Genomic DNA, 14,483 nt, shown 5'->3' on the forward strand with positions numbered 1-14,483 from the left:
TTGGTCTGTTTTTCCCTGCATGTGTCTTTCCCCTCTGTGTTGTTTGTCTGGAGCTGGTAGGCGTTGTTCTGCCCAGCTGTGGCTGATCCCCTAATCAACGCTTGCAGCATAAAGAGCCAGACAGTCTTCCTCATTTACGTGGTAACTTCTCGTCGGTTGGCTCCCGTTCATGGTATGATTGTATTTTCGTTTTAAGTAGATTTGTTTGTTAATTATTGTTTCTTTGTTACTTTTCGTTATAGTTTCCCGAAATCCCGTTCCTGCCTACCCTCGACCGTCTCGTCACGTTTTGTTTTGTACCTTTTCCCCTGTTTTTGGATTCCCTTGTTTTATTGTTTATTTGTTATTTATTACCTTGTTTATTAAATATTTGTTTAAACCGTTCTCTGTTTCCTTGTCCAGTTCCACTGAGTTATTCCCTAAACAGTTCATGACACAAACAACAAATATCCTTTACCAACATGTTGTTTACTTTCTGAGCTTTGCCTCGACGCTGTTAGTACATCATACGCTTCGTTGATATGATTGGTTGATTGGGCCCGTATATTGGTGACATATATTGACAGATGGTTTATCCAATCAGCGACCAGTATTTTTGCCCCTTCCCAAAAGATCTCCAAACCAGAGTTTCCAGATGGATATGCTGAGACAATGCGAATCAATCCATCTGGCGGAGTTAGCAGGATGAAGGGATCTCAGCTAATAAAAACACTGCCCCTCCAAAACGCTCTGGGTGTTTTCAGAAGTGTGTATATCAGCTCGATTAAATGCTTGTTTGAAGACACTTCCTTATCAGAGTAACACAAGAGAAAGACCGATAAGATGTTGTGGTCGGACAGACGCACACCGACCAAACAGTCGGCCGACTGACGTCAGTTCCAGTGTGGATTTGTAATAAAGCTTTGCAGCTGCAGAAAGACATGTGCATGTTGTGCACAGATATGATTTGCACATGTTAACATGTTGCAGTTGGCTGTGTAGCCACCTAGCTAACATTGATGTTGTTGTCATAGAAACAGAAATATTATCGTATCGAAGCCTTATTCCTAATTTATGGTTCAGTTCATTTTCAAGTGACAGATAAACATGACAGTTTTATGAGGAGAAGGTGAAGACGTTGAACTCTGATCAGCACTTGAAACACCACAAAGGGGATTTAATAATTTTATAATATATATATATATATATATATATATATATATATATATATATATATATATATATACATATATATCATATTTGGGGATTTTTTTGTGCTTCTATTAAAATAATTAGACATTTAATTCTAACTTGGACTCTCGAGCAATGAGTTCAATAGCAGGTTCAACAATTAGAGCTGCAACCATCAGTCAATAAGCAGAAAAAAACTATCTACATATATATTTTATATTTTAAGTACATAAATGTTCAGCTCGATGTGCTTCTGTTTTACATCATATGAATCAATCTGTCATGCAGCCGCTCAGTTCTTCTTTAAACTTGGACTAGTCTGCACTGGATTTATATCACTTTATAAATGTCTTGGTTCAGCTGATCCTGCCACGTACGCTTGTAATCTTTGAGATGAATAAATTAGCAATGACTACTAAAAAATCTTGATTTCTTTTTAGTTTTCTTTAATCCAATGTTTAAAAGTGATTTAATGTGAAGAAACTACATGAAACTCACATACATAGTTAAAATAGTTTTAAATATGAATAATTCATGAACAAAACAGCATCCGCAACCAGGTTGATGCTATTGTGAAGAATTTGCTTAAAGTATGTTTTACAAAAAAGGCTGTGAACAATTTGTTGAACTATTTATTGACTCTTGGTGCCATATTGTCTTCCACCGCCTTTATTCTTACATTTCCATTTCCATGTAAAACTCCTCAGGTTAGGCCACTTAGAACAAATATTCTTGATGAAGCTTGAAGAGGAGGAGAAGCAAAAGCTGAAAGAAAACTCCCAGAGGGATCAGTTCTTAAAGTCATGTTACAGTCTTTCATATCATATAAATATTCAGCACCTTTATCTTGGAATAAATGACATGACAAACTGGACTCCCCATTTCGAAAGCAGAATGTCATTTTATCATGTTTAGTTGTTGTTTTTGGTTTTAAATGTGAAACTTTAAGTTTTATGCTGCTGTCTTGGCCAGGACTCCCTTGTAAAAGAGAGTTTAAGTCTCAATGGGAATATCCTGGTTAAAAAAAGGTTAATAAAGAAATAAATAAAGTCATGCTACGGACTTCCATATCATATAAAGTCATGAGAAATAAACACGGAAGTCTCAGATTTGATCTCTGTAGCGCACATTTGGACAACTAAGACTCTTGTGCCAGCTTTCCTGGAGCAAAGGCTGTCCTCTGTCAGGACACACTCTTGTATAAGCACACGCACACACACGCACACACACACACACACACACACACACACACACACACACACACACACACACACACACACACACACACACACACACACACACACAGCCTCAGAGCGTGAGCTGAGCCTCTCAGGTTATTTTGGGGGTCAGCTGTCGCTGTGTCCGTCAGCAGGACCCTCCTCCTCCTCCTCCTCCTCCTCCCTCCTTCCTCTGTCTCTCTGTCTATTCTTCACCTCCTCTTCTTCACTCCGCTGATCCTGGTGAGACTCTTTTCTTTCTATTCCTCTTTCTGCATTTCTTCAGTAAAGTGTCTCTTTGTGTTATTGCATTCATGTTGTATTGCTGCAATTCCAGAGCAGGAGTGTGATCCTTTGACACTTTGCGTTTCTTCCTTCAGTAGATTTCTGTGGGAAACAATATGTTGTTATTCCTGATAGGCATTAAAACATGCTTGTTGGTTTGAGGAAACTTTTATGCTAATCTAGAGATTTACTGTATTGTAGCCTATAACATTAGTGTACTAAAGGACAAACACATGGAGAGCTTCCATCATGGCTTCCACAGCACCATGAGCTGCTTTGTCACCGTCTGAAAATAATCTGTCCTCACTTCAGTTTCAAAACTTTAAATCACACTTTAATGTTACATCTGCTGAATGATCCATTTGTTGCGTTTAAAGGGTGTGTTTTTCTGATATAATACTGTGTGAATAGAATAAACATCCAGGACACACAAACTGTGCCCTAAAGATGTTTAAGCTCTTTTATTTCTTAGATATTTAGTGACATTTTATTGCTGTTGAGTTTTCACTTTGTCACTTGAAGATTTTATGACCTTAAGCCTCTTTGTGCTGCTGAAAGTTGCACAATAAAACTGTAAAAACTCACATTAACTTCACAAACAGTAACAGTTCTTATTTCGAGTGATTCATTGGTTTCTGTTCTTGTTGTCTGTTTGGTTATTACAGCTATTTTTGCTCAGCTAGACTATCATTTATTCATGTTATTTTGCACACAAACTGATGGCATCAATTGGACACAGAAAATATTTTTTAGAAATGTCCAGCACTTGTGTTTCAACAACAGTAACAACAACAGCTGCTGTTATTATAAAATGTAGAGTTTAATAGTAATTTGGACAATTTCACCTAACAACAAAAAATAACTTTTTTAACACATCAATCTTTGAATGTTAGCTTAGCTTTTAGCACATTAGGACTCACTTTATCAGTCTGAGTTCATGTGTTTTTATGATTATTTTGTCCACATCCTGTTTGTATGATTGAGCGTTTGAACAAATATTTGAAGAAAACATTCATCATTGTTTGTACATATTGCTTATTTTGATGTGTGACAGCTTGAAATGTAGCAGGGGCTGTGATTGGTGGAGTAACTTAGTGGGTGGAGCCTGATTTTGCTTTGAAAGGGGTCATCAGAGCAGGATTTTATTTTCGAGGGGTGTAGTTAGTTTGACATTAAAGAGGTAAACAGACTGGAATTACATAAACACACACAAATTCTCATTTTGTACTGTGTGTGCATGTGTGTCTGTGTGTGTGTGTGTGTGTGTGTGTGTGTGTGTGTGTGTGTGTGTGTGTGTGTGTGTGTGTGTGTGTGTGTGTGTGTGTGTGTGTGTCAGATTGACCGTATTTGGACGCCCCCAGAATAGACTATAACAGGTGTGGTGTGTGTGTGTTGAGTGTGTGTGACAGAGTGGGGTCTAATTTTAACTTAGCAGATACAATGACGGTGGTGGTGTTGTGATAGAGCTGAGTGGATAAACAGCCTCTGAATAACATGAAACTGTGGTCAGCATGAAAAATAAAAGTAACATTTCAGTTAAGTTTAGACGACAAAAGGTGACGGTTAAGTTTAGACCACAAAAGGCGACAGTTAAGTTTGGACGACAAAAGGTGATGGTTAAGTTTAGACAACTAAAGGTGACTGTTAAGTTTAGACAACAAAAGGTGAGGGTTAAGTTTAGACGACAAAAGTCACGGTTAAGTTTAGACAACTAAAGGTGACTGTTAAGTTTAGACGACAAAAGGTGAGGGTTAAGTTTAGACGACAAAAGTCACGGTTAAGTTTAGACAACTAAAGGTGACTGTTATGCTTAGACGATAAAAGGTGATGGATAAGTTTAGACGATAAAAGGTGACAGTTAAATTTAGTCACTAAAGGTGATGGTTAAGTTTAGTCACTAAAGGTGACTGATAAGTTTAGACGACAAAAGGTGAGGGTTAAGTTTAGACGATAAAAGGTGACGGTTAAATTTAGACGATAAAAGGTGACGGTTAAATTTAGTCACTAAAGGACTTGGTTCAGATCAAGGTGGTGGTTTGTCTTAGTTCTTCCAGGACTTGAACACCGGTCCTCCAGGTTAAAGTCTTGTGTTTTGGGACCCATCAACCACCACGACCCTCCTCCCTATGTGGATTTTGGTGCTCTGATACTACATCACCTGATTTCCCTCTTGGCTCCGGACCTCATTTCTACAGTAATAAATATGTGGATTACGCATGAATTACTTTTTATCGTCATATATAAACAGAGATTGAGAACAGACTGGGTAGTGGAAAGCTATAATCTTAATTGCAGATGTTAATTTCTCCCTAATTTCATATTAAATTCCTGCTGGAGAATGTCCAGTTGTGTTGTTTTTGGTTTAGAAGCCTTTATTGGTGATTTTTAAAAGTATAAAGTGCAGCTGTACTCTGTTAGTCAGTCCGGACTAGTGTGGAATTGTAGCAGGGTTCAAATAGCCATCTGTTGAATGTTGTTGACACCATGGCAGCATGTTGACATCGATACGTCGGTTGGGTTCGATCTAGCACCGTGTTATTAAAGTTGAACTCTGACTCCAAAACACCAAGAGTCGAGATGAGCACCAACTTTTAGTTGTCCGTCTTTTGCCCCAAAGACTTTGATCTCACTTTTATCTCTATATTTAGATGAAGAAAGTTCAGAAACATCCAATCCCTTGCAGGAGAGAATCTATGTAATGAAGCCAAATAATTGGATTTAACCTGGGCATAAATTTAGACTAAGGACGCACTGAATCTGATGTGGTGATTGAACATGAGGACGCTTCCACTGAGCCACAGGAGCTGTGTGCACCCAACCACAGCAGCTGTTGTGGAGTCCAGAGGCTTATTATCTTCTGCATCTAAATCCCTGTTCCATTAATAACCTGACGGACATGCTGATGGACTGCTGTTTGAATTAAAGGATTAATATGTGGATGAAGCTGACAGGTTTTTTTACTTGAGGTAACACACAGAACTATTTTACAGGTTGAATACAAGCGATGACCTCACGTCACTGAACAAATACTGGAGACTGTCTGGCTGAGATTCAGTAGCACTTTCTTTCAGTCACAACATTTTAATAATAATACATTTTATTTTTGGACACTTTTCAGGACACCTTACATGTACAAAAAAGACAAAAACAGTCAAAACTGTAAAATGTCCTGAAGGACAATTTTTTGACAGAATGTGAAAGTGGTGAGAGAGTCAGCTGGACGGTTTGTTTTGTTCACCAGAACTAGAGAACCGCCTCAAACGACTGTTTTGGTTCTGTATTTTTTAGAGATTATAGATAGAAGCAACACTACGGTCACTGTTTTAAACAAGGGGAACTTGTGGTTAAGTTTAGGCAACAAAACCACTTGATTAAGGTGATGGTGGTGGTAAGGTATGGTAAAAAAGCTAGGGTGGAGTTGAGATAATGGCTTTTGTAACATGAACGGAGCACCGCCACGTCAACATCCTCCCTTCGCGGACTCCTTAATCCTGTAGGACTTGCTCTGCGCGTCAAAAATAGCTGCCACTGCGTTTTGTCACGCCCCGGCCTAGGGGTACCTGAGCATGATAAAGGTTGCTCTCCTCTTTCCCCAAACTCCCAGAGACTAAGACACTAAGTTGCAGTCCAACATACATTTATTTCCAACACAGGGTAGTTAAAATTTCAGGGTGAGTAATGCCAAAATAATGAACAAAACAGCTCTCATTTGAAAACTAACTTACTCATCACAAATTAAGTAGTAAAAGAAAATACAGGAATCTTATCTGCCATCCCTAACAAATAAACAGGAGAAAAATAGATTCCCAAACAAAATGGCTACTCACCCCTACCTACCAGGACTGCACTTAAGTAAACAAAGAATTACTTTAGTCACAAACTTTTAACAAAGGTTAACACTTAACAACAATCTAAATTTATCACGGGACACCACATGACAGCATGGAGAGGAAGACATCGGCATCCGCATTCTTTTAAAGATGACCTCATCAGCTCCTGGCCAATCCGCATTGTCACTCACCTCCTGCAAAAAATCAAGAGGGAGAGCCAACAGTACAGGGCAGAACTTCCCTCTGGACGGGAGGATTCATTACATACACACATTTTGAAACACGTAACATAAACCCATATGACCCATGGTCATAACAGTTCTCCATTGAAAGCCTGGTGTGATGCGTTTCAACACTGACTTCTGGTTTCACATGTGGTGGTCTTCTAGGTAAAAGTCCTGCGTTTGTCAGAGCCCTCCATCCACCCCAACCTCCTCCAGATGCCAAACCTTCCTTGCTCTTTGTGCTAACTTCAGACATCGGTGTGTTATTCGTACGCCATTTGGTAAAACTCAGGCCGAAGGAAAACTACAATCTTTTTCTTTTGACCTGCTGAAGCAGCAAATCGTGACAGTTTGTCTGTGTAATGAATTAAGACGGCACGTAGAGAAATGACCATAAATATCGTCTCTCTGTCCATCAACCCCAGAACTCTGAGGATGGAGACGTCAGTGAAAGCAGCTGAGGCGTTGGCGAACGGCGTGCAAGGCGTGGACGCTAAGGGCACCGAAGGTGAGGCGGCAGCTCCTCCCTCATCCTCCTCCGCTTCCTCCGACCTCTTCAACCCCATGGAGGAGTTCAAGAGACGGTTGGAGGACATCATAAGCACCCACGGCTCTGCGGCTGAGCTCCTGGAGAAACAGGTAAGAACAGGTGATGTCGAACCAACGTGAAACACATAAAAACTCCCACTGATGCGCACGTAAACAATGTTTCGTGTTGTTTTGAATGTGTCAGAGTTTGATGGAGGCAGAGACGGAAACGCTGAAGAAGGTGCCGAGAGATGACATCCCAGTTGCCATGGAAACAGGTGAGGCAGCGCGATGACACAGGACCTGGATTATTTCATGCAGGGTGTTGAAAAAATTAATTTAATTAAAGTCAGTGATTTATTTTTTTTGAGTGCCATAAACTTCTCAATGTCTCAGCTTCTTCTCATGTGTGTCTCCCTCCAGAGGTCTGTCGCATCATGAAGAGTCTGAACAAACTCTCCTCTCCAGAGCAGAAACTGGAGGATGTGGTCAGGAAGTACGCTGGACTGGTGAGGATGTGGACACTTTTCTCCTCTGCAACTTTCTGTCTGAAACAACACGTGTGCTCTCACTTTCTGACCTCTTCTGTTCAATTCATCTCATAGTATCAGAATCAAAGTATGTGCACACACACTGTACGAACATTGGATTATTTACAGATTAGTATGTCTGTACGAAAGATTGATATATAATAATTATAACAAAAGTGCAGATGGTTCTGCAATAAATATATAAATAAATAATATAAATATAAGACATATACTTGAGGTAGGTAATAGTTGTCATGTATAATAATTTAATTTATAATAACAACAATCTTCTCACCTTCCACCTGTGTGTGTGTGTGTGTGTGTGTGTGTGTGTGTGTGTGTGTGTGTGTGTGTGTGTGTGTGTGTGTGTGTGTGCGTGTGTGCGTGCGTGTGCGTGTGCATGTACAGGCAGCCCTGCGTCGCGGTGATGAAAAGAAGCTGTGTGTGCTGCAGCAGAACATGTCTGTCCTGCTGGACGAGCGGCAGCAGCTGAGGGAGGAAAGTCTCAGCAGCGTCACCGCTCGCAGCAAACTGGAGACTCTGTGCAGAGAGCTGCAGGGACACTACAGCGTGCTGAGGGTGCGTAGAAGCAGCCGAATCACCATATCTGTTGGTATAGCGGCTAAAATCAAACGTATAACCAGAGTCTCTCCCCCTCCTCCGCCCTCCAGGAGGAGACCCTTCAGCGCTGCAGGGAGGACGAGGAGAAGAGGACAGAGATCACCAGCCACTTCCAGATGATGCTGACAGAAATCCAGGCTCAGATCGAGCAGCATAGCACCCGCAACGACAAGCTGTGCCACGAAAACAGCAACCTGACGGACAAACTGGAGAGTCTCATGAACCAGTGCGAGATGAGGGAGGAGGTGAGGGGTCAAAGTTCAACAGTTCAACAGTTGATTGTATGTTTTGTCACTTGTGTTGTGTTGTGTGGTCAGAAAGGCTCTTATTGTGAATCTCCTGGTGAAATCCATCCATCCTCTGAACGCCCTCAGTCTCTAGTTTGTGTTTGTAAAGTTTCATGAGGCTGTGATTATCCAAGGTCACAACAGATACTTTTAGACAATAAAATGTCTCCTATGGGGACTGACATCATCACACATGAAGACAACTGGGCTCATTGGATCCACAAGAGTCTCATGTTTACAGTCAGACCCAGGTTATGACCTCCAACACTGTTTATGGACCCCAGGACGCACAAATATTCCAATAGTCCATTCTAGAACAGGTACTGCAGGAGAAACACTGTCTGGATGATCAGAAAGTGGGCGTGTCTTTAAAGGGGACACTGGAGGGGACCCAGAGAACCCGTTTACATTTGCTCATCTGGACCCAGAGAACCCGTTTACGTCTACACATCTGGACCCAGAGAACCTGTTCACATTCACACATCTGGACCCAGAGAACCCGTTTACATTCACACATCTGGACCCAGAGAACCCGTTTACATTCACACATCTGGACCCAGTGAACCTGTTTTATCCTGAGTTTGGAGCGTAATACAGCCTCCTTCACTTGACTTAACATTGTAATTGACAGCAACTGCGTGGTAAACACTTTTTAATGAGCCATCAAGAAACTATTGTCAAACTATGACGACAAAATGAATTATGTCTTATTATCTTATGTTGTATCTCCTATTAATAGCTGCTGACGGAACTATATAACACAACAATTGTTTTCTAATCATTAATAAAGACAAATGTTACAAGTAAGCCTTATTAGAGCACAGGGCAGATATAATGAATATTGTGAGAATATATATATATATATATAAAGCAGCATTTAAACATTTTAAATGCTAGAGCTAAAACGATGAGTCAGTTAATCTATCCGTTGATCAAAAACAAGCTATTTGAAAATGATAACGAGGGCTTTATGGAATTGCGATGAGTATTTTCTATTATTTTCTGACTTTTAAAACAAACAAAGCAAACAATTAAAGACTTAATTGAAAAAAAATATCATCAGATTGCTCATTAAATAAATTCTGATTCTTTCTCTGTCTCTCTGCAGAGTTTGGAGAAGATCAACAAGCATCGCGACCTGCAGAGCAAACTGACCGAAGCCAGACTGCATCAGGCCAACGCTCTGCTGAGCGAGGCCGAGGAGAAACATAAGAGGGAGAAGGAATATGTGAGTGGATGTTATATCAAGTGTTCAGTGTGTGAATATAAAAGTTGCATCGGGTCATACACCCGGATAAAAAAAAGGCAAAATAATTACAACACTGGAAGAAAACACAAAAAGGACTTTTATTTTTTAAAAAGTGGATCGACTGCTCCATATCAAAACTGTTATACAGCATTTCCAGTTTAATTTCCAGTTCAATGCATGCTGATATCATCCACACATAACAACTGCACTTTAAAACATTTAAAATAAAACAAGACTATATTAAAAAACACAGCTAGAAACATTATTTTATATGATTCTCAGATCAGTTTTCATCAACAGTACTGCTTTAATGCAGCCGTTCACATCATTCAAATAGATTACTATCATTGAGGTTTACTCATTATATTCATAAGTGTGCAACACTTTATCTCCCATTATTTTGCATTAGATGAATATTACATTTCTGATGTTAGTTTTTATTGAGGTTTTCTTTCTCTGCTGTTATTTGTTGTTTATTTTGTTTTCATAAATGTGTCTTATATGTAAATGTAAGAACTGGAACCAGGATTTTAAAGTTAATTAACATTAGGGCTGTCCTCCATCAAAGAAGGTCTTAGTCGACCGACACGAAAACGATTTTGTCAACTAATCGATTCGTTGAATTGTGCAGAAATAATGAATACTGTAATATTCACAACAGTTTATCTCAGATTATTCTGCATTAGATGAATATTACATTTCTGATGTTGGTTTTTATTGATGTTTTCTTTCTCTGCTGTTATTCTATATTTTGTTTCAGAAATGTACTTTAATGTAATTATTAGAGACAGTATTTTAAAGTTTATTAACATTAGGGCTGTCCTCGATTAAAGAAACGCTTTCGTCAACAGATCGATTAGTTGATTCAATTGCCTGGTTTATCCACAAAATCATTTAAATCTTCTGTGCTCAGATGTTTCTTGGAAATAAGTAAAATATGATGAAAAATGATAAATGGAGTCCAAAACGATAAGAGGGCAGCCCTAATTTACAGCCATAATGATTTTTGTGCACGTCTTTATCCTCGTCAAATCCTTTTCCCAGATTGACTGTGTATTGTCTCTGTCGCCGTAGTTGCTTAGGGAGGCTATTGACAAAACAAAGAAATGCTTCGCTATGAAGGAGCAGGAGCTGTCCATGAAGAAGAAGGTAAAGAAACGTCTGTAACGTGTCTCCGTCTGTTCTCTTCTAACCAGTTACTGGTTCAGGCTGCTGAGTGGAAACTGCAGACTCAGACACTCAGAGAACAGGGGACTGTGATGCAGGCACAGGTGAATATTCACTGACAAGACTAACATGCTGACAACGAGGACAGGCAGCACACACCTGCAGCAGGATGAGATGAATGGGCTGCAGCCAGAACTTTACAGTGAGGTCATGAAACACAGCGCAGGTCCATACTCTCTGATCTGTTACTAAATGTTTGGAAAGTTAGACATATTTCTTTAATTCAGTCTGCTGATAAACTATATTTTCTCTATAGTTTCCACATGAAGTTCTTATGAAAGAGCATGAGGGAAAAATGAGGAAGATCTTTTTATTATTATTTTGCAAAATAAAGTTGAAATGTGAGTTGAAATTATTAACTTTATTCTCATCTATCTATCTTTCTATATATATAATTTCATTTTTGTTTTTTTCCAACAACATAAAATCATTTAAACACATGTAGTGGACAATGCCAAAATACAAAAGTTTGCATGTCGACTTTTTTTTTTTTACTTGACTTGACTTAAAGATGTTTGACTAGAGATTAGAAGAAAGAACATTTCAGTCTCATGTTTGCACCTATTAGCAGTAATCGCATTCACGAATCTGAATGACTTCAGTCTTGACTTGCAAGTTGCTTATAAGCGCCTGTGACTTGTCCTTCTTTGCTTGAATTTACAAGATTATTTAGAAACAAATAAGCAGCAGCTTTCCTCTATTCCTTCCTGTGAACATTTTCTAAGTTCATTTTTGTGACAAGTTTGAAGTAAAATTAAGCTAAAGTCCCAAATGTATTAGGCTGAAAGCAAAATTGTGCAAGTGTGAATGATTAATTGCCTCCAGCAGTGTGTAAGGCTCATAATTAATGACTGATGCAATTTGTTATTCATCACTTAGAGGCAAAGTCATTATCCAATACCTCATGTTTCACAAGGTTTAGAGCAAAATAAATCATGTTGTGGTTCTTTAAATGTAGAATTATGTGGCTTTACTGTACTGTTTTTAAGAATAATGTATGTCTCATGTAAATAAAAGGAGGGTTTTGCATCTTGTTGTTGCAGTGATCAGTGTCTTGTTGTTAACAACTAGGATGAAACATGTGAAGTTATTCTGAATTAAAGCTTCCCTGTTGCCATCAAATAGTGAGTTTACTGAATTACTGTAGCTCTCTTGTCTTTCCGTCCACAGCTGACCCTTTACGCTCAGAAGTTTGACGAGTTTCAGGCAACACTGGCCAAAAGCAATGAAATCTACGCCCGCTTCAAGAAGGAGATGGATAATGTAAGTGGTGACTGTGTGAAGTCTTGTTGGTGTGAATGAGGCTGTTAAATGTCTTCTGGTGGTTATCAACCGGACCACTTTGTCTTTACTGTGAATAAGAAGTCTGGGTACCCGAATATGTAAAACTTATTTCTCTTAAACCAGTCCATGTCACATTTGTCTGACATTTTTTTCAGATACTGTCACTTCAGCCCTGTGATTTTAAACTTCCCTTTACTTTAGATGTCGGAGAAGATGAAGAAAATGGATAAGGAGTCGACTCTGTGGAGGACAAGGTTTGAGAACTGCAACAAGGCCCTGACTGACATGATGGAGGAGGTATGTTGATGATGTCGCACTGTTTCTTATCCTTCTCAAATTCCTGTTGACCCTTCGGGGATCTTGTCCGATACTTTTATCTCAATTTCCTTTGCATCTCATTTTCTCCATCCCTCCTTTTGCTCCAGAGAACCGAGAAGAGCAGAGAGTACGACATTTTCGTCCTGAAGATTCAAAAGCTGGAGAGGTTGTGTGATGCCCTACAGAGGGAGAGGGTAATCCTCTATGACAAAATCAAGGACGTCCGCCAGGCTAACTCTGACATCCCATCGAAGGTCTTTGCCAGCTCTAATGCTGATGACACCTCCAACCAAGAGGGTGCGGACAAATCTGCTGTGCTAAACCATGTGGAGGTCCAGGAGCTCCAGGAGCTCCAGAAGGAGGACCCGGTCTTAACGGAGGGCATGTCCCGTCTGAAGGAGGAGCAGGCCAAGCTGCAGGAGATAGCCGCCTCCCTGTTGGCCACAAACACCAACAATGATGAAGAGGACAAAAATGATGCAGACCCCGAAGAAGACTTGGTGTCTTCTGCGTTTGTCCAGTTTAAGACCAAAACTCAGCTCAAAGAGGAGGTGGTAGACGTGAAATCAGAGACAGCAGAATCAGCTCTCCCACAGCCAGATAAAGTTGAGGAGGCTCCAAAGCAAGCCTCATCCACACCAGTGAATAACACTTCTGAGATGATGCCAACAGACACAAAAGTAGGAGCAGTAGAAGTTCAACCCCAGGTCAAGATCAAAGAGCAGCAACCAGTTAAACCAGATGAGGAGATCCAGCAGCAATCTGCTGAACCAGTACTGAAATCTGAGCCTGAGAAAGTGAAGATCAACCAATCAACAGACCCAGAACCAGAAGCAGCAGAGGCAGAGATCTTGGTCAAACCAGTGGAAGACATGAAGGTCCAGGCAGAACCAGTACACGTCCCAGAAGAAGCACCAACCACGTCAGAGTCAGCTCCACCCTCCAAAAACACACCTAAAACAGCAGCTGCCTCCAACACCGAGTCCTCCAAGAAGCAAACACCAAAGAAAAAGAAGAAGAGGAACGGCAAGAATGCTAGCTAAAGTTTAGGATGTGCAGAAGGATTGTACGGTGTGTGTGTGTGTGTGTGTCTGTGTGTGTGTGTGTGTTTGTGTGTGTGTGTGTGTGTGTGTGTGTGCGTAGCTGAAATCATACTGTGCCTTTACACCTTTCGTAAAAGTTAAAAACCTCTCAAGATTCAACGTTACCAGATGAAGATGGACAAATAAACTGACTGCGTTTTACAGTCTGAATAATGTAACATAACAGTAACATTTAGTTGAAAGGCATCACTGGAGTATAACAAACATATTGTAGTGTTGATAAAAGGGCCATCAAGAGTGAAAGTTTCTGCCTTATGTAAAGCAACATACCAAAACTGAACCATTGGTTGGTATCTATGCCAGTAAAATCGCAGTGTCTCTTTTAAAAATCACAGCGACTCTAATAAAGTCATTTTTTGACAATTTTACATTTTTTGTCTGTTTTTGTTAATTAAAAAAAAAAGTTTGACATTTTACATCACAATGTTATTTAAGATCTTGCAACTTATACATCAGCATTTCTTTTAGGATACAGGTTTAACTGCTATACTTGTGAGGACCCATATTGACTCTCTATGTTTCTTGACCACAGATGTATGGGCTTTTATTAAGCAGTGTCTGCATCATGGCTCACTTTGACTTTAAATTTACTTTGACTCAATGTTGGAAA

General features: G+C 39.8%; 1 protein-coding gene across 2 annotated transcripts; it reads left to right on the forward strand.

Annotated features, from left to right (window-relative positions):
• The first annotated feature begins 2,494 nt into the window (after nt 1–2,494).
• Nucleotides 2,495–14,238, forward strand: txlnba (taxilin beta a). Of its 2 annotated transcripts, none has more exons than XM_083934124.1 (11): nt 2,495–2,630; nt 7,152–7,365; nt 7,460–7,532; nt 7,678–7,763; nt 8,193–8,363; nt 8,456–8,650; nt 9,801–9,920; nt 11,016–11,090; nt 12,339–12,431; nt 12,654–12,749; nt 12,878–14,238. In XM_083934124.1, the coding sequence occupies exons 2-11, from the start codon at nt 7,162–7,164 to the stop codon at nt 13,811–13,813; spliced, it is 2,049 nt and encodes a 682-aa protein (XP_083790250.1). In that variant the 5' UTR covers nt 2,495–2,630; nt 7,152–7,161; the 3' UTR covers nt 13,814–14,238. The 2 variants fall into 2 exon arrangements, with proteins under 2 accessions (XP_083790250.1, XP_083790251.1); XM_083934125.1 differs by lacking the exon at nt 11,016–11,090 and adding an exon at nt 11,138–11,212.
• Nucleotides 14,239–14,483: the final 245 nt, after the last annotated feature.

The sequence above is a fragment of the Echiichthys vipera genome (genome assembly GCF_963691815.1).
Source record: "Echiichthys vipera genome assembly, chromosome: 19".
NCBI classification, from domain to species: Eukaryota; Metazoa; Chordata; class Actinopteri; order Perciformes; family Trachinidae; genus Echiichthys; species Echiichthys vipera.

Coding starts and splice junctions, on each gene's coding strand:
- txlnba (XM_083934124.1), top strand. CDS start 7,162: ATGGAGACGTCAGTGAAAGCAGCTGAGGCGTTGGCGAACGGCGTGCAA. Junction 7,366..7,459: donor CTGAGCTCCTGGAGAAACAG/GTAAGAACAGGT, acceptor TGAATGTGTCAG/AGTTTGATGGAGGCAGAGAC. Junction 7,533..7,677: donor CCCAGTTGCCATGGAAACAG/GTGAGGCAGCGC, acceptor GTCTCCCTCCAG/AGGTCTGTCGCATCATGAAG.